General features: G+C 46.0%; 1 protein-coding gene across 2 annotated transcripts; it reads right to left on the reverse strand.

Moving 5' to 3' along the window:
* Nucleotides 1-25,568, reverse strand: TCN2 (transcobalamin 2). 2 transcript variants are annotated; one of them, XM_056821489.1, is made up of 10 exons: nucleotides 25,362-25,568; nucleotides 20,085-20,268; nucleotides 11,934-12,126; nucleotides 10,676-10,830; nucleotides 8,834-8,995; nucleotides 4,490-4,662; nucleotides 3,750-3,930; nucleotides 2,796-2,979; nucleotides 930-1,045; nucleotides 1-699 (listed from the first exon to the last, which is right to left on the reverse strand). In XM_056821489.1, the coding sequence occupies exons 2-10, from the start codon at nucleotides 20,146-20,148 to the stop codon at nucleotides 638-640; spliced, it is 1,290 nt and encodes a 429-aa protein (XP_056677467.1). In that variant the 5' UTR covers nucleotides 20,149-20,268; nucleotides 25,362-25,568; the 3' UTR covers nucleotides 1-637. The 2 variants fall into 2 exon arrangements, with proteins under 2 accessions (XP_056677467.1, XP_001380461.1); XM_001380424.4 differs by lacking the exon at nucleotides 25,362-25,568 and adding an exon at nucleotides 20,926-24,303.
* Between the last annotated feature and the right edge of the window lie 387 nt (nucleotides 25,569-25,955).

Below are 25,955 nucleotides of genomic sequence, written 5' to 3' on the forward strand. Positions count from 1 at the left end.
TTAGACAGCCGAGATTTAATCATTCTGGATAGAACCAAAGGGATGGGGCCTGGGGCTGCAAGCAAGGTCAACCTGAGTAGATGCAGTCTCCGTTCAGTGCAAGGGATGAGCCAGGAGTCTAATAAGAGGATGAAACTTCTTAACCCAGGGATGAGGGTGGATCCATAGGATGTGCAGCCTAGAACTAGCCCAACACTCAGACCCCACCTTCCTGCCCCGCCTCATGGGACCCTTCCTTCTTGGTCTCAGTGGCCTCCTCAGTCAATGAGGGGCTGGACTGGATCCCCAGGGTGGCTCCCACAGATCCCTCCTGGTGAACCTGAGAGTGCCATGGGGTGGGCAGGGCAGGGTCCCAGGGACGATAGCTGTGCAGGGCACGCTGAGGTCCCACGTGGGATCATAGGTGGGTAGATGTCTCTGGATCTGGAAGGGTGGAGGGGATAGAGGGATGGCTAGGGGAAGAGGCTAGTGGGGAATTCCTATTTCCTTTGCAGAGGGGAGGCCTTCTGTGGGCAGGGTTTGACATCACCTGTCCTTAGCTGGTGTGGGAGGATTCAAATGGGGGTCTGGACTACTTCCTGCCCTCTCCTGCCCAAAGGGCAGGATGCCCAGAGCCTTGGGAGGAGGGAGCAGCCCTCTACCAGCTGGCCAGCCTCAGAAGGATAGTCTCTCCATCCTGGGGCTTGTAGTTTGCAATACCTGCAGAGAGAGAAGCAGACAGGTAGGCTTGGCAACCAAGATGACTTGGGGCCCAGAGAGGTGTTACACAGAGACCCCAAGGGAAACAGAATTGCTCTGGGCTGGGCTAGTCCTACTCCCTCCACCTCCCTACCCTCCAGCACCATGTTCCTCTTCCTTCCCAAGCACGTGAGATGGGGGGAAAGGGCTTGGGGGACACACACTCCCCAGTCAGGGATCTCTAGCCTCACCTTGCTGCAGGGGAGTGTCTGGGGCACGGAGGAGTTGCCAGTACTGACGTTCTCTGGGGCTTATGCCCATCACCGATGTTAAAAAGGGACCAGACAAAGTGGTCTGAGTTCCAAACCTGCCAAAGACAGAAGTGGGTCTTGGGGCCCTAGTTCTCACACTGGAAGGGACTTCAAGGGCCATTTGAGTCCAACTCCATCACTTTACAGAGGAAGAAACTGAAGCTCAGAGAGGGAACCCAAGCAGGAAATGGGAGAGGCGATATTTGAACCCAAGTCTTTAGTAAATATAATGGCTGTGGACTGGGAGGAGGTGAAGCCAGGGTGATGTGTCTGAAAGCAAGAGTTTGAGCCCTTCCCTCTGAGCATCTCACCTTCTAGAATGACTCAAGGGAAAGGGAGAGGGATTCCAGTGTGGAACTCCCCTTTCCTCATTTCTCATTTCTTATTCATTTTCTCCTTTTAATTTTACCATAAACCTGTGAGGTAAGTAGGGCCACTATGATCTGAATTTCCCTGATGAGGAATCTGAGGCAGGTAGGTCAGAAGGGGAAACAGGAAGTCTTGCCTAAGTTAATGGGAGGGCCAAAGTTTGAACCCAGGGCTCCTAGCTCCATATCCAGGGCTTCTCCCACCACCCCTCACTGAATGTCTATTTCAGGGCAATCCAGTGTGTCACTAGAAGATTTTGGAGAACTGAGAAAGTCTACCTCCTTTCCAGGGCAAAGAGCTCTTGGCAACTTGCATCCTTGTCTCATCTCTCCTATTAGGGCACGTGGGTATGGAACCTTGCATATCATATATCGGCCTCAGCTGGTGTGCCAATTGGTTTTTACAGGCTCATAGGACTAGGGCTAGAAGGACCTGAGAGACCCACCTCTCATTTTTCAGAAGGGGAAACTGAGACCCAGAAGGGACCTCTCAGTGGCTCAGAGATCTAGGCAGAAGGACATGAGAAGGACTTCTCTAGATCTGAGTCTCTTTCTCTCTATCCACACATCCATACATCTATCCATCCATACATCTATCCATTTATTTATCTGTCCATCTATCTATTCATCTATGCATCTATCTATCCATCTATTTATCTATTTGTCTGTCTGTCTATCTATCTATCTACCTATCTATCCATCCATCCCTCTATCCATCCATCTATCCATCCATCCATCCATCCATTTATCTATCTATCTATCTATCCATCCCTCCATCTATCCATCTATCTGTACTCTGTCTATCTATCTATCATCTATCCATCCATCCATCCATTTATCTATCTGTCTATCTATCTATCCATCCCTCCATCTATCCATCTATCTGTACTCTGTTTGTCTATCTATCTATCATCTATCCATCCATCCATCCATTTATCTATCTATCTATCTATCCATCCCTCCATCTATCCATCTATCTGTACTCTGTCTATCTATCTATCATCTATCCATCCATCCATCCATTTATCAGTCTATCTATCCAACCATCTATCCATCCATCCATCCATCCATCTATTCATCCATCCATCCACTTATCTATCTGTCCATATATCCATCCATCTATCATCATTATTAGGTTTTCTTGGGCCTGTGCCTTCACCCGAGGCCCCATCATAACTCCAACCCTAGGAACCCAGCAGAAGAGAAGGTATGTCAGGAAGTGGCAAGCATGCTGTACTTGGAATAAGTACAAATCTCAGTCTATATATTAGCTAGATGACCCTAAGCAAGTCCCTTAATCTCTCTTGGTCTCATTTTCCTCAGCTCCAAAGTGGGGATAACTACACTTGTAGGATCTATCTCCCTTGAACTTTTAAACTTTACAAGGCTATGGAAATGGGAGGCTCTTGTTTTCATTCCCATTAAAGGAGCTTCTTACATGAAACGGCCCTCCTCCTGGGCCTTGATCAGGACTTCCTCTAGCGTGGACCCCTCAGGGACAAAGTATTGCTCATCATGAAGGAACATGGTCTCGAACTCCCCTTGGACTCTCAGGGAGACCCTGATGTTCCGGAGCTCCTGAGTCTGTGGGGTGGTGGCATCCTCTTCCAGGGGATCTAGCACTGGAGCAAGAAAAGCAAGGCAGTGAGAAGTCCCATAGTGCCAAGGTACCAAACTGAGTTCACTTCAAAGGACTGTGACTGAGACCTGAATGCCTGGCCCAGCATGCCCCAGATAGGCTGTGGGAAGCAGAGACCCCCTGGCTCTACCCAGGAAGGACTCATAGAACAACGAGGGAGGCCAGATTCCCATTGAAGAAATAAGAGCTTCTGTGCTCGGGACACAGTGGATCTGGGAGAAGGGCTCCTCAGGCCTGGAGTAGTCAGGGAAGGTTCATCAAAGGCCAGAAGTCATCTAGGCCCACCCTCAGTTTCCTCATCTGTAAAATGAAGATAATAGCACCTTCCCCCCAGGATTGTTGTGAGGCTCAAATGAGAAAACAGAGTGCTTTCTCATCAAGCCTGTGTGAAGCTATTATTACTAACAATAGTGAGTTGTTGCCTTCAGAGTTAGAGGTCCTGAGTTCAAATGCTGCTTTTGTCCATCCCTGTGAGGAATTAAGGGAATCATTTTGTCACTGATGGTCTCAGTTTCCCTTTCTGTAAAATGAGTGTTGGACCACATGGCCTCTGAAGTTCCTTCCAGCCTTAAGAGGGTGGAATTCAGGTCAGCAAACATTAAGTACCTAATGAATGCACAGCATTGTATATTTTCATCCCCCTAAAAACAGGCACAGAGGAAGCTGCAGGGCTGACTTCCCCCTTCTTCTCCACTCCCTCCTCCTTCCCTCCTTCCTTGTCTCCCCCACCCCTGGCCTCTCAGCTCTTCTAACCTCTTTTATCATTGCAGTCCAGCTGTATGAGGTCGAGGTAGGTCTTGTGGTGCAGGACTGGCAGCAGCTGGGACAGAGGGATGGGGTTCTGGAAGGCCCCTGCCTGCAGGCCCTTCAGAAGAGCACCCCCAACCCGGAGGCAGGCTTGCTCTGACTCAGGCAAAGGGGCTGCCATCAGGGCCTGGGAATGACAGGAAAGATACAGATTGAGGTCACAGTTTCATCAAGGGAAGGAACTCCGGAGATCCAGTTCAACCCTTTCATTTCACAGAGGAGGAAATTGAGGCCCAGGAAGTAGAAGTAGAAGTAGATAGATAGATAGATAGATAGATAGATAGATAGATAGATAGATAGATAGATAGATAGATAGATGATAAAGAGAGAGAGAGGGAGAGATGGATAGGCAGAGGGATGGACAGATAGACAGATAGACAGATAGACAAGAGAGATAGGGAGAGATGGATAGACAGAGGGATGGACAGATTGATGGACGGATAGATGGATGGATGGATAGATAGACAGATGGATGGGTGGACAGATAGACAGATGGACGGATGGATGGACAGACTGATAGAGATGGATGGATGGATGGACAGATAGATAGACAGACGGATGGATGGACAGATAGATAGACAGACAGATAAGACAGGATAGATAGATGGATTGAATGAACATTTATTAAGCCCTTCTATGTGTCAGGCAAACCCAACTTCCAATTACCACCAAATGCCCTCTCCCACCTGTAGGGCCAAAGGGCTGCTGTATATGTTTCCAAAGTAACCTTCTGGGGTTTCTTCTTCTAGAATTTTGTTCCTCAGGTGCTTTGAGGCCCTGGAGATCCGAGAGGCCAGGCCTGGGTTGAGGCCAGAGTCTTTCAGGCATGAGAAGGTCAAACTTGCCATTGCTGCTGTGTCTGGGGAAAAGGATGCAAAATACTGTGGAAGGGAGGCTGGTCTGGGACTAGTCCTTCTCTCCTTCCATCCCCAACTCCATCACTCTCCCTTCTGGGCATCTCTGGGTCCTTCTGTGGTCATGGCCCTACCCTGGGCCAACACAGCCCATTCCCTGAGTTCTACATGAGGCATAACTCCTATCTGAAGTGGGAGGACTTGGGTTCAAATGCCACTTTTGCTACCTACTAACTGAGTCACTTTCCCTCTTCTGACCTCAATTCCTTCCTTTGTCAAAGGTTGGGGACCTGATAGTCTCTGGGGTCTCCAGCAGCTCTGGGACCTCTTAGGTCCTTTTTCCACAGACAGCTGGTCCAGATCCCTTCCAGAAATGGCTGCACAGGCATGGGCTCTGGGCTTGATGCTAACTCCCAGTGGAGCCCTGGCTTTTGCCAGGCCTCCTCCTGCTCTAATTAGATCACAGCACTGAGAAATTAAAGGGCCCAGAGGGTGGCCTCCAGGGGGCAGTGCAGGTGCTTAGGGAGGAACTATGGAAAGAGCTGAGCAGATACAGAACAGGCTGGAGAGGACAGGAAAGCCCAGTGAGACTTTGAATTTCATGAGGGCAGAGGTTGCACCTACCCACCCCACCAACTAACAGACTGTTGGACATACAGAACTAGAAGTGGCTGGAATGGTGAGAGAGGGCTCATAGAGCATAGAATGTCAGAGCTTGGAGGGAAGCTAGAATGGGGAATGTCAGAGCTGTGAGAGGACCTAGAACCTAGAATGTCAGATCACATTCATCAATTGACCAAAAAAAAAAAAGACAGTTGCAAAGACTTTGGGGAAATAGCCATGCAGGCAGATTCACTCCTAGAGCAGAGAACTGGTCCAGCTATTCTAGAAAGTAATTTGGAACTACGGTGCTAAACTATTTATACCTTTTGCCCTAGCTATACCAGTCCAAGATGTATACCTCAAAGAGAACAAAGAAAGAGAGAAATCTAGACCCACTTGGACAAAACTATGAATGATCACTCTTTTCATGGTGGCAGGGAAATAGAAACAGGGAATGGTTCAACAAGTTAGGATATATGAATGGGAATGGAATACTACTGTACTCTAAGAAATAATGAAGGTGAGCTGGGTGGCTCAGTGGACTGAGAACCTGATCCAGAGATGGGAGGTCCTGGTTTCACATCTGACCTTCAATACTCCCTTGCTTGTGTGACCCTGGGCAAGTCACTTAACCCTCAATGCCTGGCCTTCACCACTCTTCTGTCTTAGAATCGGCATTGATTCCAAGACCGAAGGTAAGGGTTAAAAAAAAAAGATGAATGAAGGGGATGGTTTCGAGAAAATCTAGGAAGATTTCCATGAACTGATGCAACGGTTAAGTAGGCAAAGCCAGGAGATGATAACAAAAACACTGTAAAGACCAACAACCTGGACTTAGGACTTCTAATCAGCCACAGTCCTAGAAGACAGCTGATGAAAAATCCTTTGATGATGCTGTTTGGTCACATTTGACAGTTCGTGGTCCCATTTGTGGTTTTCTTCGCAGAGTTACTAGAGTGGTTCGGTTTCCTTCTCCAGTTCATTTTACAGATGAAGGAACTGAGGCAAACAGAATTAAGTGACTTGTCCTGGGTCACATAGGTAGGAACTGTCTGTGGCCAGATTTGAACTCAGGAAGATGAATCTTCTAAACTCTCAACCAGTCGCTCTGTGTACTCTGGTGCCCCTGAGCTGTCCTGAAGAATCTTACCTACCACCTGAGAGAAAGATGATGGCCTCAAGATGAAGAATAAGATATGTTTTAGGATACAGGCAATGAGGGGAACTTGATATGTTCTACTTTATTTATTACAAGAGTTTTGTTTTCCTTTTCCATTTTCTAAATTTGGGAGAGGAGTGGGAGGAGGAGAAAATAGATTTTTGTTCAGTTAAAAAAATTTAAAAAATATGTCAGCTATGGGGTGGAATGGTGCCTTACTTAGAGCATAGACTATCACAACTGTGAGGGGCCTTAGCCCAGAGAATTCAGAGCCAAAATGCATAAAGTCAGACCTAGGAAGGACCTTAGAACAGAGAATGTCAAATCTGGGAAAGGATCTTAGAACACAGAACAAGGACATCAGAAATGGGATAGCCCTTAGAACAGGGAATGACAGAGCCAAAGGAGGGGCCTTAGAACAGGGGATGTCAGGCTGAGAGGGAGCTCAGAAATCAAGAAGAGCTTCATTTACAGAAGAGGAAACTGAGGCTAGGATATAGCTAGCCCATGTTTAGAAAATGAATTAGTGGAAGAGATGAGACTTAAATGCAAGCCTCTGGAAATCCTAATCAGGTCGCTTTCATAGTGGGAGGAAGAAGGAAAAGGGAACAAATATTTAATAAGCACCTACTATGTGTCAGGCACTATGCAGAATGCTTCACAAATATTATCTCATATTAGTATAACAACTCTGAGAGGTAGGTGCTATTATATCCCCATTTTATGGATGAGGAAACTGAGGCCAACATAAGTTAAGTGACTTGCTCAGAGTCAAACAGAGAGGAAGTGTCTGAAGTTGAAATTGAACTCACATCTTTTTAACTTTGGGCTGGTGCTCTAACCACTGCACAACCTATCCACCTAGAAGTTCGCAGAATAATAGCATCTTAGAATTGGGAGGAACCTTGGAGCTCCATCAACACTATCATTCTTTTGATCCAGGACAATCCTGAGGGACTTATGAGAAAGAATGTATTCACATGCAGAGAAAGAACTGTGGGAGCGGAAATGCAGAAGAAAAACATATGACATCACTTGCTTGTATGGGTATAGATTTGGGGTTTGGGATTTAAAAGATTACTCTGTTACAAAAATGAATAATATAGAAATTGGTTTCAAGTGAAAACATTTTTATAACCCAGTAGAATTGCTTGTCAGCTCCAGGAAGTGGGAGGGAGACAACATGAATCGTGGAACCATGGGGAAATTCTTAAAAATTAAAAAAAAAAGGGATAAAAAACACTATCGTTGTTGAATCATTTGAAAAACACTAACTTTTATGTCAAAAAAAGATCTGAGTTCTATAAATCACTTAATCTTTGGTCTCTTCACTTGTAAAGTGGGGATAATAATAATCTAACACAACCATAGAAGCACAATTCTTGAAGGTCCCTTGGAAGCTCCCTTGTCCAAAACTCCCCTTCAACAGAAGAAGAAAGCAAGGCTAAGTGATTGGCTCTAGGTCAGTGCTGATGAAAAGTGAACCTTTTAGAGTCCGGAGAGCCCGAGTGCCCAAACTACAAACCTTAGGGAGGCAGTACTCCCATTGGGCTTTAGGGCAGCAGGGCAGGTGATTGGAGAAATATCCTTACATGCATATGGAGAGGGGGAGGGGAGCAGCCCCCTCTGGCAGGCTCCAGCATGAGTTCTATAGGTTCACCAACACAGATCTAGGCTATGCAGATAGTAACCATCAGAGGCTAGACTCGAATCCATGTCCTGTGACTCCTAAGACAGGCCATTTCTACTGTAGAATATACTACCTTAGAGTTGCTGTCAGGGTCAAGGGAGAGAATGCACTGAAAGTCCTTTAAAAATCTTCAAGTCCCTCCTAGCTCTAATATTCTCTGAGTTAGGGTTCTTTGTAGCTGGAACATTCCCTGTTCTAAGGTTCATTACCCACTCTGGCTCTGACATTTCCTCTTCTAAGGTCCCTTCCTAGATCTACCATTTTTTGTTCTAAACTTCTTCCTCACCCAGACTCTGACATCCAATGTTCTAGGCTCCCTCCCAGCCCAACACTCCCTATTCTAAGGCCTCTCCCAGGCCTGATACCCCCTGTTCTAATCTGACATTCTATGTTTTAAGCCCCCTTCAGCTCTGATACTCCCTGTTCCAGGCCTCTCCCAGTCCTGACACCCCTGTTCTAAGCTCTCTCCCAGCCCTGACACCCCCTGTTCTATGGCCCCTCCTAGCTCTGGATCTGTGATGCTCTCATTGCTTGGGGTTGGCTTGTTGGCAGGGAGCTGGGCATTGCATCAGTCGGTCAGTGGAACCTCAGAGGGGGAATTGTCTCCCCACAGGTGGGTAATGGGCACTTCCTTCTGACGTCTGGGGTTCAGAGCTGCTGTGGACAAACTCCTTCTCTTTCCCCATCCTCCCATTGTGGCCCAGGCCCCAGAGTGCTCACTCACCCACGGAGAACTGGCTCCCATGGAGGAAGAGGTTATGTTCCGCCGCGTGCAGGAGCTTCTCCACCACGTGCCCAGGCACCTTCTTGTTATGGATGCACAGTGCCAGGATGGACAGGCTGTACTGGTAATAGCTGGTGAGAGGGTAGCCCTCGTGATTATGCCCTGGGAGGGGAGGACCACACAGGAGGTCATGGAACCAATGGGGTTCTCCATCCTCTCCTGAGTCCCTTCTATGGCTCCTTGGGGCGGCCAGGAAATGCAATCAGACCTGACAGCTATGGAATTCTTGGGTTTCTTTTTTCAATCTTTCAGATTCTGGGAATATTGTCTTTAAAGAAAAGCGGCATGGGGTCGTGGCTAGAGAAGCCAGGAAGGCCTGACCTCTGACCCAATGGCCTGGGAGAGTCTGGGCCAGTCACTGAACCTTCCAGTGCCTCTCAACGACTCTTCCAACTGTCAGCTGCAGAGCTGCTTGTGTGGAGAGAGTTCTTATGGGGATGGCATTATAGCTCTGGAAAAGCTACCTCCTCCACTAATTATCTTTAATCCTGGTCTCTGATGAATTACATTTCTCACTCTGACATCTTCTCACTGTTTATCAACCAGCAGGCACTGAGTGGCTAAGACACACTGGGCACTGCTGGGTACGTGAGCCTCAGATACAACAAATGAAGCCCCCACTGGCTTCCCCAAGCTTATATCCTATCCTGGGGACAGCAGGTGTGTGGCGGAGAACCCAGAGAATAAACAGGGGTGAGGGAATGCCAGGCTGTCCAGTGGGCTGTCAGGAAAGACTATGGCTGCAAGGATGAGAAGGAGGCAATGCCCTACTGTGGGCAGGGGCCCACAGGATATGCTAAGGCTTTTTTGTACTCTCCTGGCCCCAGGTAAAGGGGTAGCCATTCAACCAACTCACTGGGGCAGCTAGAGTGCCAGGCCTGGAATCAGGAAGACCTGAATTCAAATGTGACCTCAGATACTTCCTAGCTGTGTGACTGTAGGCGAGTCACTTTACCCTGAAGTTTCCTCATCTATAAAATGAACTGGAGAAGGAAGTGGCATGCCAGGGAGGCCACACAGTGGCAGACAAGACTGAAAAACAACCAAACAACAACATGCTTGGAATGGGCTCCTTCCTCCCTTCTGCCTTTTGCATTGCCTTCAAAGATCAGCTCTGGCGCCACTCCCTACACGAAACCCTGTCAGACTCCCCTGCAACTGCTAGTGTTTCCGCTGCAAAATCACCTTGTATTTACTTTCTATGTATTTTATATTACTTTCTGGCTATGAAGTATCTCCCTTGAGAGAACATGAGCTCCCCGAGGGCAGGGATCGTTTCATTTCTGTCTTCATACCTCCAGCCCCTAGCACAGTCCCTGGCACACAGGGGGTATTCAAGAAATGCTTATTGGTTGGTGAATTATCCTCATCTCTAGATCCATCCCCAGTAGGATGTAAGTTCCCTGAGGGCAAGAGCTGTATAGTTTACCAGTTCATTCTAGGGCCTGGCACCCTCTCCCTTCTCTATTTCAGGTGGCTGTATGGCATCGATTGGCTGGGATCTCCCAGATCTCCCAGAGCACCATGGACAGGGGTTAGGAGGTGAGGTAACCACTCACTTCCACTAGGTTGGCCTTGGACCACAGACATACAGCTCAGTGCTAGGCCTGCCCAGGCCCTTCCTATCCTCTACCCTGTGTCAGGGGCTTTGGAGTCAAGTAGGCCAAGCAGGGAAGGGGCAGTTCGCCAGAGGAGATTGCATTGTATTTCTTACTTCTCTGATTATTTCCTCTTCCCATCTGCTGACCCCTCAGGCTTTCCTGGGCTCCCCAGCCCACTTACCTATCCGATGCTTTTCTTCCTCTAGGTAATACTTCAGTTGGGTGACCAGCATGCTTCCTTTCCTGGTGTCAATATCCCTACAGCCACCCCTCACAGCCAGCAGGTACAGGGCCAGCTGGCCCATGGAGGGCTTGGGTTGGTGCTCCAGGGCCAGGCTAGGACAAAGACCATTTCAGCCTGGTCAGGAACATCCAGAGAAATCTCTAGGTTCTTCTAGCTGCCAGGCCATCCCTTCTTCCCTGCTCCTTTCTACTTCCCAAGGGAAAGGGATAGTAATCCCAGAATTATGGGATGTAGAGCCAGCAGAGACTTTAGCAGTGTAAAAATGGAGATTTGAACCCCAGACATCAATCCCCAGAAGTCCTTGGAACTTCCCAGAATTCCCTATAATCTCACCTGAGATCCCCACCTGGTCCGAGAACAAAATTTGTATTTAAACTGACTGTACCGCCTACTTGGGCTTTCTGCTTCTGCTTCTAAGCATTCGCGTCTCTCAGGATGTAGTAAGTGAAACTGAACGGGCTTATCAGCCCTAGAAACGTGGCTTATTGATTTGTATCTTTGATTTCTAATAATCTTTAATAAACCTCTAAAAATATAATACTTTTAGTAGAGATACTAATTTAATTTTTACAGCAGTCAGCAAATTTGACCTCCTCGTTTTATGGAGGAGGACACCAGAGCCCAAGGAATTCCAGGGACTTGCCCAACATCATACTGCCACGGGGCGGAGTTAGGATTCCAGCCAGGGCCTGGCACTCCAAATCTAGTGCTCTTCCCAGGTGGCCTCCTACTTCTCTGTGTCCATGGCGTATCCTCCCTCTCTCCCATTAGATCATAATCTCCGTGGGGGCAGGAACTTGTTTTTGTATTTGTATCATGAGTCTAGCTCACGGCCTGACATGGATGGACTGGACATGTGATTTCATTGTACTGGGAATTTCCAGTTAAGGAAACTCTCTCCCCCAGTGCTGTAGCCACCTTCTCCGAAACAGTTTTAGAGAATTGCCAGGGAGTAACCCTGAGAACTTACTCGTCCAGTCTCCTAGGCAGGAAGCTCTTGGAGGCCAGAAGCTTTCATCCTTATCTTCCCAGCGCCTAGCATGGGGCCTGTCCCTCACAGTGATTAGTTAGTGACTGTTGATGGAACTGAACTGAACTCTAGAGCCCTCTTAATTCTGAGCTGTGCCAGGGACAAAACCTGTTTTTCTCAGATTGCCCAGGGTTGATTGGGGTCAGAGAAGATGGGTAGCCATACCTGGAGAAACTCTGCTGGTAATGGATCATGAGGCTGTTTAGATAGAAGTCATCTTGGTCCTGGCTTGGCTGTTTGGAGAGACGGAGTCCCACATAGATGCTAGGGTTCAGCTCCAAAGGGGATTGCCGGTCCATCCATCCCAGAAGCTGCTGGGTGACTCTCACCACCAGGTTACTATTTGCAGGGGGGATTTCTAAAGGAGAGGAGAAAAGAGACAAGACTATTTTTACTCAATTTCTCAAGTGTCTCGGTTTCCCCATCTATAAAAGGAAGAGGTTGGACTATATGGATATTCTAGCCCACTGTAAATTTATTATTCTAACTCTTTTAACCTTGGGAAGGACCCTCCCTTCTTGGGGCCTCAGTTTCCCCAACTATAAAATGAGAAGAGTGAGACTACTTGGCTCTGGAGGGCCCTTTCAGCTCTATATTTATGATACTGTGATCCCTCCTTAGACCAGTTTCCTCATCTAGAAAATGAAGTGTTTGGATTAGATACCTCGACTGCAAGGTTCCGTCTGACTCTGGTCTATGATCTAAGTTCCCTCCCTTCCTGTTCCTTATTCAAGGCCCAGCTGAGAAGCCATTTCCTTCTGGAAGCTTTCCCAGATCTCCCAAGGCTTGAAGGGCCTTGTCCTTCCTCTAGTCTCAAGCTGTTCCCTTTGGCCCACTCCTGAAAAAATGTCATATCCTCATGGGACCACAAACCTTTAGCATAGGACAGGACCTCAGAGACCATCGATTCCAACCCATACCTAGACAAGTTTCCCTCTACAAACCTCCTCCACTAAGTTAGCCTGGGAGGGTAGAAACTGCAGTAGTGGGAGAATTTCCAAGAGGCCAATTTAGGCTTGAGGCCAGGAAACACATCTCAACAGTGAGAGCTCTCCAGTAGTGGGACAGGCTTCATCTTCAGTCAGAGACTAGAGGACTATTTCCCTCTATTTGGAGGGGGATGGTGTAGAGGGGTCTCTGTTCTGGGATGTGTTGGACAGGACTTTCTAAAACCCTTTCTGGGCCTGGGATTCTGGATCCTGGGCAAGTAGACTCCCTAACCTCTGCTTATAGGGTTGACTAATACATGAAAATTATTATTGGTAAATAAATGTCTGTTGAATTGCAATATAAATGGAAAGGAAAGGAGAGAAGGAAGGAAGGAAGGAAGGAAGGAAGGAAGGAAGGAAGGAAGGAAGGAAGGAAGGAAGGAAGGAAGGAAGGAAGGAAGGAAGGAAGGAAGGAAGGAAGGAAGGAAGGAAGGAAGGAAGGAAGGAAGGAAGGAAGGAAGGAAGGAAGGAAGGAAGGAAGGAAGGAAGGAAGGAAGGAAGGAAGGAAGGAAAGAGAAAGGGAGGGAAAGAGGGAGAAAGGAAGGGAGGGAGGGAGAGAGGGCAGGAAGGAGGAAGGAAGAGAGGAAGGGAGGGAGGGAGGAAGGAAGTGTGAAGATTAAATTTAACTCTCCTCTGATTATGAAAATGAAATTCATTAACTCTCCCCTGATTGTGATGATTAAATTGTAATCCCTGCCCATTTTTAGATTTAATCACCAAAAGTGTAAACACCCTACTTAAAAGTTGAGTGGGAAGATAGGCCCATTTTTAGATCTAATCAACAAAAGTATAAACATCCCACTTAATCATTAAGTGGGAGGTCTGTGACCCATGTGTACAATAGTGGGTGACAAATCAGAATCAACTGACTGTCTCCTGGACAGTCCTAAGTAAGGCTTTAGACTATGATTTGTCCACTTAAAAAGTGGAGGAAGAGCCAGGAAATAATGCAAAAGAAAGTGCCTTTAAAAGGGTGTGACAACTTCCTGAATTCAGTTTTTACTTGGAGTTCTTCATTCTTTGGAGTGGAGGCTGGTGGAGAATCTGTTGACTGGACCCAAGACCCTGTTCCTGGTGAGGCTGTTCTAAAATCTCTTCCTTTGGACTGACACATGGTGAGTGAAAAGTTGACTCTTAACTACTGGATTTTCTGAAAAAAAACTAGCCTCAGGAGAGACTTACCTCTTGAGAAAGACTTCTCCAGGTCCTCAGCTTTGCCAGAGGCCTAAGGACTAACTCTCCCTGAGCCAGGGGCCAGAAGTAAATTGCTTAGTGCTTAAGCTAGATATCTTACCCTAACCTTTCTCTGATTTGCTTATTTCACTCTTTCTATATTTTGTAAATAAATTATAAATAAATCTCTTTGGAATTAATATTTAAATATAATCCAGTCCAACCTTTTTATATAATAATCCCCTTTTCCCTCTTACATTTTATTTGGCTGATCACAGTGGTTGTGATGAAATACCTTCAATCTTCCTAACTTTTATTGACTTTTCCTTTACTTTTGTGACTATCCCTAAATCAGCTTTTAATAGCTTATTTTGAGTCTACACAAATCAGCTGTGGAGGTAAGTTCATTTTTTTCTTTTTCTTTTTCCCCTTAAAAATAAATATAGCACAGCTGCTTTTAATCTTAGCGGCTAGACCCTGAGTCCTTAAACTTAAGCAATCAGATTATAAGACACCCTCCAGATTCATGGATAGGCTCATTGAGTTTGGGGGTTGGTACCTAGACTTTGATCTTTCTAAAGAAAATGTCATAAGACAAATTAGAAGACACTTTGTCAATAACTTGCAAAGTGATCAGTAATTATTTTAAGACTCATTGCCCAAGGAGCCTGAAATGGATCTTGACAAATTGAGAAAAACTGCTGTATAGGTTTTAAAAGGAAACAAAGAAAAAGAAGAGACTAATTATTTCATGGAAAGAATTGAAATATTTAAGAAATAGTATTTATAATCAGGAAAAGGACATAATACTCAACCAATGGCACTTGTTCCTCTTTAAGAATCAAACTATTGATTCATTACCTTCCACTTCTGTGAGAAGAAGGGCCACAAAATGATGGAATTTATTCAAGGCCATAAGAAATAATATGCAGTTTAATAACAACTATAGAAATAATTATAGAAATAACTATAATAATGATCAGTGAAATCACAACTATAGGACTGATAAAAATAACTATAATGACTATAGGAATCAAAATGTTAGAAATGAAAATTCGAGGAATAGAAATTGGAAAAATGATAATTCAAACCAACTGACCCCAAAACAGTATAACTTAAGGGCAGCTCGTCCAAAAAATATTCAGGGTGCTACTGCCCATCCATGTGGGGCAGAAGGTGGTGCCCCTTAGATTCTGTTGTTTTTGTTTATATTAACCCTTTTCAGTTTTGTCTCCCCTCCACATAGTAGGAAAGAAGAAGAAACAAAGACCTGTATTCATGACCTATATTGACTTGATGTGCCTTTTGTGCATTTTATATACATATATATACATTTTTTTATATTTTTGTTTTTCTTTCTACATGTGCCATACAGTATTTTTTCTCTCACTTTTTGCATTTGAAGCATATATCACCAATATTGAGATTTTCTTTTGCCTATTTTTGATTTTTGCAATAGAATAAGCTAAGATGTCCATTTGCTTAGCATATAAATGCATACCCCAAAGCTTTAGACTATTGAAACCTGCCATTTATTGATGAATATTTTAGGACTGTGATTAATGATTGTGTTTGATTCTAGGAAATGGGCTCAAAAAGGAGCACAGATTTCATATATACAGTGCCATAGAAGCACAGACTTAACCTGAATATATAAATTCCTGGCAACCCTATTTTAAAATATAACCCAGTCCAACCTTTTTATATAATAACCCCTTTTTCCCCCTTACAGAAGGAAGGAAGGAAGGGAAGGAGGGAGGGAGGAAGAAGGGAAGGGAGGAAAAAGAGAAGGAAAGAAGGAAGGGAAAGAAGAATTGCTTTCATTATAATGGCTAGGCTTGATCCAAGAGAAGATTTGGGAAGGTCTTTGTAGAGCCAAGGATCTGTGGGTAATGAATACACTGGCAGGTTGGCTTGCTTTTACAGAAATGTCTTTTTCTCCCCTTTTGCTCCTCTTCTACAACGGGTGGCTCAGATATAATCTAGGGGTTCAGGGAGGGACATATTCTGAAACAGATATCTAAATGAATAAGCAACAAAAAATACTTTAAGGCAAAAAAAAAAGGTTGTTTTGAGGCACGTAAAAGGTAGTGGAGGTGAGGGGCTGGTGGCACAGAAAGGAGAGAGGCCAAAATCCAGTCTTGTCTTCCTTCAAGAAGGTGGGGAGGAGATGGATTCACAAATGAATTCTATCAAACATTCAAAGAACAACTAATCCCAATATTAAACAAACTATTTGACAGGATAAGCAAAGAAGGAGTTTTACCAAACTCCTTTTACGACACAAACATGGTACTGATCCCAAAAGCCAGGCAGGTCAAAAACAGAGAAAGAAAACTATAGACCAATCTCCCTAATGAATATAGACGCAAAAATCTTAAATAGGATACTAGCAAAAAGACTCCAGCAAGTGATCAGAAGGATCATTCACTATGATCAAGTAGGATTTATACCAGGGATGCAGGGCTGGTTCAATATTAGGAAAACCATCCACATAATTGACCACATCAACAAGCAAACCAACAAGAACCACATGATTATCTCAATGGATGCAGAAAAAGCCTTTGATAAAATACAACACCCATTCCTACTAAAAACACTAGAAAGCATAGGAATAGAAGGGTCATTCCTAAAAATAATAAACAGTATATATCTAAAACCATCAGCTAATATCATTTGCAATGGGGATAAACTAGAACTCTTCCCAATAAGATCAGGAGTGAAACAAGGATGCCCATTATCACCTCTACTATTCGACATTGTACTAGAAACACTAGCAGTAGCAATTAGAGAAGAAAAAGAAATTGAAGGTATTAAAATTGGCAAGCAGGATACCAAGCTATCACTCTTTGCAGATGATATGATGGTTTACTTAAGGAATCCTAGAGAATCAACCAAAAAGTTACTCAAAATAATCAACAACTTTAGCAAAGTTGCAGGATACAAAATAAACCCACATAAGTCATCAGCATTTCTATATATCTCTAACCCATTTCAGCAGCAAGAATTAGAAAGCGAAATAACATTTAAAATCACCCTAGACAATATAAAATACTTAGGAATCTATCTGCCGAGACAAACACAGGAACTATATGAACATAACTACAAAACACTTTCCACACAGCTAAAACTAGATCTAAACAATTGGAAAAACATTGATTGCTCATGGGTGGGATGAGCCAATATAATAAAAATGACCATCCAAACTTATCTATCTATTTAGTGCCATACCCATTGAACTACCAAAAAACTTCTTTACTGAATTAGAAAAAACCATAACAAAGTTCATTTGGAAGAACAAAAGATCAAGGATATCCAGGGAAATCATGAAAAAAAATGCAAAGGAAAGAGGACTTGTAGTCCCAGATCTCAAACTATACTATAAAGCAGTGGCTATCAAAACAATTTGGTACTGCCTAAGAGACAGAAAGGAGGATCAGTGGAATAGACTTGGCGTAAATGATCTCAGCAAGACAGTATATGACAAACCCAAAGATCCCAGCTTTTGGGACAAAAATCCATTATTTGATAAAAACTGCTGGGAAAATTGGAGGACAGTGTGGCAGAGATTAGGTTTAGATCAATACCTCACACCCTACACCAAGATAAACTCAGAATGGGTGAATGACTTGAACATAAAGAAGGAAACTATAAGAAAATTAGGTGAACACAGAATAGTATACATGTCAGACCTGTGGGAAGGGAAAGACTTTAAAACCAAGCAAGACTTAGAAAGAGTCACAAAATGTAAAATAAATAATTTTGACTACATCAAAGTAAAAAGTTTTTGTACAAACAAAACCAATGTAACTAAAATCAGAAGGAAAGCAACAAATTGGGAAACAATCTTTATAAAAACCTCTGACAAAGGTTTAATTACTCAAATTTACAAAGAGCTAAATCAATTGTACAAAAAATCAAGCCATTCTCCAATTGATAAATGGGCAAGGGACATGAATAGGTAATTTTCAGTTAAAGAAATCAAGACTATTAATAAGCACGTGAAAAAGTGTTCTAAATCTCTGATAATCAGAGAGATGCAAATCGAAACAACTCTGAGGTATCACCTCACACCTAGCAGATTGGCCAACATGACAGCAAAGGAAAGTAATGAATGCTGGAGGGGATGTGGCAAAGTAGGGACATTAATGCATTGCTGGTGGAGTTGTGAACTGATTCAACCATTCTGGAGGGCAATATGGAACTATGCCCAAAGGGCACTAAAAGACTGTCTATCCTTTGATCCAGCCATAGCACTGCTGGGTTTGTACCCCAAAGAGATAATAAGGAAAAAGACTTGTACAAGAATATTCATAGCTGTGCTCTTTGTGGTGGCCAAAAATTGGAAAATGAGGGGATGCCCTTCAGTTGTGGAATGGCTGAGCAAATTGTGGTATCTGTTGGTGATGGAATACTATTGCTTAAAGGAATAATGAACTGGAGGAATTCCTGGAGACTGGAACAACCTCCAGGAAGTGATGCAGAGCAAAAGGAACAGAACCGGGAGAACATTGTACACAGAGACTGATACACTGTGGTACAATCAAACGTAATGGACTTCTCCATTAGTGGCAATGCAATGTCCCTGAACAATCTGCAGTGATGTACGAGAAAAAACACTACCCACAAGCAGAGGATAAACTGTGGGAGTAAAAACACTGATGAAAAGCAACTGCTTCACTACAGGGGTGGAGGGGATATGACTGAGGAGAGACTCTAAATGAACACTCTAATGCAAATACCAACAACATGGAAATGGGTTTGAATCAAGAACACATGTGATACCCAGTGGAATCACGCGTCGGCTATGGGAGAGGTGGTGGGAGGGTGGGGAGGGAAGAAAAGAAAATTATCTTTGTTTCCAATGAATAATATTTGAAATGACCAAATAAAAATTTTTTTTAAAAAAGAAGGTGGGGAAGGGTGTTGGCACAGACTTGTTAGGGATGGGCTTCTGGGCCCAAAGTGTCAGATTCCTGCTTCAGGACTTTCTGAGCTTCCCAGAGCTAGCTCAGCTTTGGCCCTCACCCTCCAAAGTGTAAATTAGGACTAGCTATGAAATGGCCAGAGAAGAGATGCTTGGTATAATGGGGGAAGCTCCTCATCTGAGAGTGTGCAGACCTTACAGGGAGACCTTGGGTAAGTCACTTTGAGTCTTGATTTTCTCATCCACAAAAGAAGGCCATTTTTCTTAAGGCCAGACTGATGGGGCACTGGAAGAAAAGTGCTATTCAAAGAACTTTTTAAAGAAAGATCGCTGCTGATGGATGTGGGCGGCGGGGGGGGGGGCATGAGGGTGCCTTTTCTCCTTCCTCTTTCACCCCTACTTCAAGGGAGGAGCAGCCTGAGATGAACCGAGGCAGAACTCTTTGAACCTGAATGGAGGACACCTGGTGAGTCATCAGCCAGGACCAGAGGGGCCTTGTCTCCCCTGATAAGACAGGGAGATAACGTGCTAGTGATGGGGTGATAAATCCTGGCTGGCGTCTTCCAAGATGAATCCTTGACCGTTTACTCTCCGAGGAACCTTGGGCCAATCCTTCCTCCCTGGGCTGTTGCCTCTAAAAAGTAGATTTCTAAGGTAGGGTCCTCTCTGTTCTGATACTCTCTATTTTGAGGTCCCTTTCAGCCTCAGCATTCCCTTCAAGAATTCCAGGGATTCTTGAAGTCCTGGCACTCTGTTCTAAGGTTCCATCTAGCTCTGACATCCATTTTCATGTTCTAAAGCCCTCCCAGCTCTGTCATTCCCTGTTCTAAGCCCCCTCCCAGCTCTGATATCCCAGGTTCTAAGGCTGCCTCTGTAGCCCCAGGGCCTCACCCAGTGCCTGGCTTCCCATAAATGCTTGCTTACAGAGGGGACCTGGTTTCTGCACTCTACTGTGGAACCCCACAGATTCATGTTCTTTGCTCTCAGACCAGGAGACCTCGGTCCTATTCCTGGTCCTGCAACTCCTCAGCCTGTGACTTCCATGAGTCTCAGTTTCCCTAACAGTAAAATGAAAGCAGTGGCACTAGATGGTGTTTCTTAGGTCACTTCCAGCTCTAGACCCGGGATGCTGTGGGGTCTTCAGAGCCTGGGGGTCTCCAGGAGTCCCCAGGACCTCAAAAGAGAGGGGACCTCAGTGTCCTGTGGGCAGAAGGCCTCCCGACTCACCGCAGAACTGGGCAGAAGCTCCCAGGCAGGACAGGAGGAGCAGCAGCTTCACGGATGATTCCATCGCCCCCAGCAGCCTCCTAAGGGCTGGCCATCCAGGAGCTGTCTGTAGAAGGCTTCAGCTGGCCCAGCCCAGGCGAGTTCTTTCCTTTGTCACTGATTAACCTCCTTGCATGGGTCAGGGCTAAGTCAGCAGACGGAGGGGGGAAAGGTTGTGAGGAAGAAAGGAGCCAGAGGGTCAGTAAACAAGTTTTCTCACTTCTGCTTCTGCCTCCTGGGGTTTAACACATCAAGGGCCAGGCACATAGTAGGTGTCTGACAAATATTGGTGCCGGACAAGTCCACATCCTTAGTGCCTAGCACAGTGCCTGGCACGCAGTAGGTACTGAATAAATGTTTGTGGATTGGAGTCAAACTGAACTGAGGGTGCAGCTAGGTGGCTCAGTGGATGGAGAGCCAGGCCCAGAGACAAGAGGTCCTGGGTTCAAATTTGACCTCAGATACTTCCTAGCTGTGTGACCCTGGGCAAGTCACTTCATTCCCATTGCCCAGACCTTACTGTTCTTCTGCCTTGGAGCCAGTACACAGTATTGGTCCCAAGACAGAAGGGAAGGGTTTAAAAAAAAATAGAATTGAACTGAGCTCCCAGCCTTTCCTCCACCCCACCTAGCACAGGAAAGGCTTGAGTCCTTCTGGGTCACTAGAAGGACAGGGTTCCTCGCTGGCCTTTCAGTCCAGCCCTGGCCAAGGAGGAAGAGAAACTAGGGGAGGGAAGGAAGGATCGAACCCAAGCTCGGTGCTCTCTGGGGGCTCAGGGAACAAAGGAAGGATCTGACCAAACCTGTTTTTCCCCTCGGCTTCCTGGAGCCCCCGGCTGGGTGGGCAGCTTGCTGGCAGCAGAGTGTCCTGAGAACCAGAGACTTTGCCCAGCGTCGTGCCTAGCTGTGCCAGAGGAGGAGGGCTGGGGAGCCAGGCTTTCCTGCCTGGGAAGTGCTTAGAGAAAGCCGCTGCGGGACCCAGGGGAGCCAGAGGAGAGGGAGGAGCCCTGGCAGGAATGGGCCCCTCCTAGGGTCCAGCTTGTTGTGGCCTGCCTGTCACATGATGGGCTGCTGAAGTCAGCTGGTGCCCCAGGCCAGGGACTCTGGCCAAGGTGTGCATGCACGGGTGCCTGGGAGCTGGGAGCAGGCGGCTTAAAGAGTGCAGTCCATGTCTGGGCGTTGGGACGCCTGGGTTTACTAAGGACCTGGAGGCTGCTTCTAGCTGGAAAGCTGTGATCAGGGCCCCGCCCTCGCTAGCAGGGACCTTAGAGACACACACACACATCCATGCAGCCTCCTTATTTCTCATTTTACAGAGAGGGATACAGAGGGCCAGAGTGGACGAGGGCTGCTTCTTTCCATGATGCTCCCAGGAAAACCCAAGGGAGAAAGGGGTCAGAAACGGTACTTGGCTGCCGTTAGAAGGGGAAATTGCCCATGGCCTCCCTGGGCACGGGGCCAAGGACAATAGTCTTTTGATGACTTTCTGGGCTCCCCTTGACTGCCCTCGTGCCTTCAAAGAGGATGATGACAAGCAGGGCGGGTGAGAGGAAAAGAACAAGCATAAATTCTCCTGCGGGCGACTCTGCCCCTTGGGGACGAGTCTCTTGTTGATGCGAGGGCTCTGAGGTCCTCTCCTCATTGCCTGGATTAGTGGCCCACTCTCCCCCTCTGCCAGTCTCCCGGGCCAGACTCAGGACCTTTCGCCGGCTCCCAAGGAGAGAAGCAAGTCTTCAGGATGGAGGGGACACCGAAGATTGTCTAGTCCGGGAGCCCTGACCTTCTCTGTGTCTGGTAAAGCCTAGGAAGCCCCTCTGGCAATAACTTATCAAAGAAAACACTGGATTGGGAAAAAAAGACGAGTGAAGAGAAAGATGTATCCTTGGGCCTGGGTCAGGAACTCCTGAAGGAATCGCCCTGTTCCTTTTGCAGATGAGGAAACTGAGCCCACAGAGCCAAGAATGTACTTGTTCAAGGTCACAGCCAGAGTGATTTGCAGGAAGCCACAGAAGCAAAGAATGCCAGACCTGGAGAGACCTGAAGGTCAGTCCAAGAACCCAATTTAACAAGCGTTTATTTTCTGCGGGCCTACTTGAATTTGGGTCTTTTAGCTCCGATGCCAGCTCTAACCACTATGCAATGCTGCGTATAATGGGTCGATAAATGCTTGGTACTGGTTAGCCCAGGACGGTTATGAAAGTCCCTGCCCCGGCCGAGTTTCCAGCCTACTTTGGCAAAATGGCCTGTACCAGGGGAAGTGTGATAGGGGAGGCACTGGCCTATGGGGAAGAGGACTAGTCCAAGTCCAGTCAGAACCTGGAAGCTTGGTCTGAGCCCTTGGGATTAAGGAGCCGCTTGCTACTGGGTGACCAACGTTGTTATTCAGTTGCAGCTGACTCCCCGTGACCTGTGGACCATGCCGTCCAGGAGGTTTTCTTGGCAAAAATACTGCTTTGCCATTTCCTTCTCCAGTTGACTTTGAGGCTGGTCAGAGGACCGATGACTCAGGGGCTGCCTTCCTAGTACTGAGGGGATGCCAGGATCAACTGAAGGTCATCTAACAGTGGGGGAGAACTCCCCAAGCCTTTATTGACCCATTATGTGCAGCATTACATAGTGGTTAGAGCTGGCACTCGAGCTAAAAGATCCGAATTCAAATCACACCTGACCCATACTGCCTGTGGGATGCTGAGTGAATTACTTCTGATTGCTCTGGACAACTAAGGCTGGGGGTTGCAGAGAAGACTTGAACCTTCATTGGTAGAGCTCATCATCTGGGTGTCCTCTCAGCTCCTGCACCTTAAGTGATCTGTACACCTTGGACAGCACCTTCTGTAGTACACTTCTAAGAATACAGAACTCTTTTGGGAGCTCCATATTCTCTCTACAGCAAGATGGGGAGTCCCTTTGGGACAGGGACCAGAGAGGCAACACAGGACATGAATGGGGAGCCAGACCACCTGAATTAAGCTTGACTCCCCTTCTTACTGGCAATGTGACCTTGGAGAAGTCACTGCCTCTCCTGAGAAATGAGGATAACACATCTTAGAGAATACAATGATGGGAAAACATGTTGTAATGGAGAGAATGCTGGATCTTGAGTCCAGAAAATAAAATCCTGCCTCTGACTCTCACTATATTTGGACAATCCATTTCTCTCTAAGCTTCAGTTTCTTCATCTGTAAAATGGAGATAAAAATCTCCAGTGTGCCTACTTCACAGGCTTCTAAAGCTCAAATGAGATAATATATGGGAAGCTCTTAGATGAAGGTATCATCTATATCCTTATCTATTTGGTCCCATGTTAGATAGTATTCCTTATATTCTCTATCTATAGGGTAACATGTTTTGTACATGGGACAACCCAAGAGAATTTATTAAGTCTCATCATGTAGTCAATTCCTTCTGTATCTTGGAAATGAGATTTTTATCAGAGAAACTCTGCAAAGATGTTTTCCCAATTAACAGCTTCCCTTCTAATTTAGGCTGCATTGGTTTTGTTTGTGTAAAAACGTCTCAATTTTATGTAATCATAATTGTCCATTTTATCTAATGAAGGAGGAAGATTTTTTCCATATGACTGATAATGGTTTAGATCTCTTTCTTTAAGAACTGTTTATTCATACTCTGACCATTAATTAGTTGGGCAATGGCTCTTGTTCTTATACATTTGAGTCAGTTCCTTCTTTATCTTGGAAATGACTCTTTTTTGGAGAAACCTGCTGCTAGGGTCCCACCCCCAGTTAACAGTTTCCCTTCTAATTTAAACTGCATTGGTTTTGCTTGTATAAAAATGTTTGAATTTTATACAATGGATGATTTTAGTTTTCTATTCTGTAACGCTTTTTACCCTTTGCTTGGTCATGCAATATTCAGGAGGTAGAGTTTCCAGAGAAAACCACAAAGTACAAACAAATGACATCAGTAAGCCTTCAAAGAATATTTCTTGAACATTTGTGTTTGGCAGACAGTGTGCTTAGTGGCATAGTGCCTAGTTTGTGAGTCCTTTACAGTGGGCAAGTCAGTTTCCAAACAGCTGGTTTTTAACATAGTGCCTTCAGGCTTGGAAGGTGCTTTATATAGGCCGGCTCATCTGCCCTCACAACCACCCTGGGAAGCAAGTGCTGCTATCAGCTCCATGTTACTACTGAAATGGGACTCCAAGGTCTTCTCCCTTCCTTAGTACTCTAGAGGGCACCAACAATCCAGTCATTTGGGCTCATGACTGAGCGGTGAGCCTCCTCCTCACCTCATTTTATCACCACTATCCAATCCTGTCTTTTTACCTTCAATCATCTATTCCCTGACACTGCTCCCACCCCAGAATTGATCTTCATCATTTCCCATTTGGACTATTGCAATAACCTGCTTCAGGATGAAGGGGATGGTCTACCTGGCTCAAGTCTCTCTGTTCCAGGCCATCCTCTACTCCTCCTCTACTACTTCCTAAAGCCCAGGACTGACCACTTCACTCCTCTCTTCAATAAACTCCAGTGGCTCCCTAAGAATCTAGGATCACCAATAAAATTCTCCTCCTTAATCTAGCCCCACCTCGGATCAGAGGTAGTGCCTGAGGCAGAATTCTTGCTTGGGTCTTCCTGATTCCGATTCTTTACCATCTAGCTACTCCACAAACCACTTTTTCCTCAAAAGATCTTTGAGTTTGAATATTTATTATTGTCCCTATTTTACAAAGGGGGAAATAATTACAGGAAGGCTAAGGGAAATTTTCCCCTGCCAACACTCAGGTCTCTTCAGATTCAATTTTTTCCCGAGTTCTGGAGCCAGGTTGGACCTTAGAGATCATCTCACCCAAACCGTCTTTCCTTTAACAACTAAAGAAACTGAGGCTAGGCAGAGGCTACACCAAGAGTTCCACTGCTGGAGGCCAGGCTTTTCTTTGCCTGGGCAGGTTTGGATCTGCCTGGGCATCTTCTCCTCTGGGTCAAGAGAAGCTCCTTGAGGGGAGAGAAGGCCTTGCTTTTTGCCTTGGTGTCTAACACTGTGCCTGGCACCTAGTGGACTAGACACGATTTCATTGCTTAGGAAAACTCCCAGGGAAGGAGATTATCTTTAACAATACAGGCTGGCACCTTCTCTACCCCTTTATATAGTTGGAAGTAGCCAGGGAGCACTGCAATAAGTTCAGGAAGACCTGAGTTCAAATCCTGCCTCTGCCACTTCCTCACTGGGTCCCCATGGGCAAGTCCCTTAGCAGCTGCCTGCTTCCTTTCCCTACCTGTAAAGTGGATATCACATCAGTCCCGGGAGGGAGGTGCTGTGGTGAGGATCAGTATTTGACAGTACATGGTGGCTACGTCAGGCACCTAATTAATGTTGGTCCCGCACCTAGGTGGGTCATTGTAGGTTAGAATCCTAGGTTTCCTCGGCATTTTGCCGATTTGATGCCCTTAAGAGGCACGGTGGCGAGAAGGGAGGGGGAAGGTGGAGTCCACAAGAAAACTAGAACTTGAACCCAGGTCCTGCCTCCCCACTCCTTCCTCAAGTAGTTGTAAATGCCGGAGGAGCGTTGGTTGATTGACTTCCAGGCAGTGTAAGTCGGGTTCCCGCCCAACGCACACAGCAAGCTCGCTCCTCAGAGCTGATAGGGCTCACTGGCCACACCTCCTGGCTCGGCCCCCCTGCCTGGGCCCGGCTCAGCAGTTTCAGAATGCACCCCGCTGGGACCCTCACTAAGAAGCGTGCGGAAGCATTCTGGGAAAGTATCACAGTGCAGCCTACAATTCTCCGCGTTCTTCCCGTCTCCGCTGCTTCCGCCCCCTTGCATCCCAGCATGCATCACCACCATCCCCACTCCGGTCCCCCGGAACTT

Source organism: Monodelphis domestica, chromosome 3 (assembly GCF_027887165.1).
Source record: "Monodelphis domestica isolate mMonDom1 chromosome 3, mMonDom1.pri, whole genome shotgun sequence".
NCBI lineage: Eukaryota > Metazoa > Chordata > Mammalia > Didelphimorphia > Didelphidae > Monodelphis > Monodelphis domestica.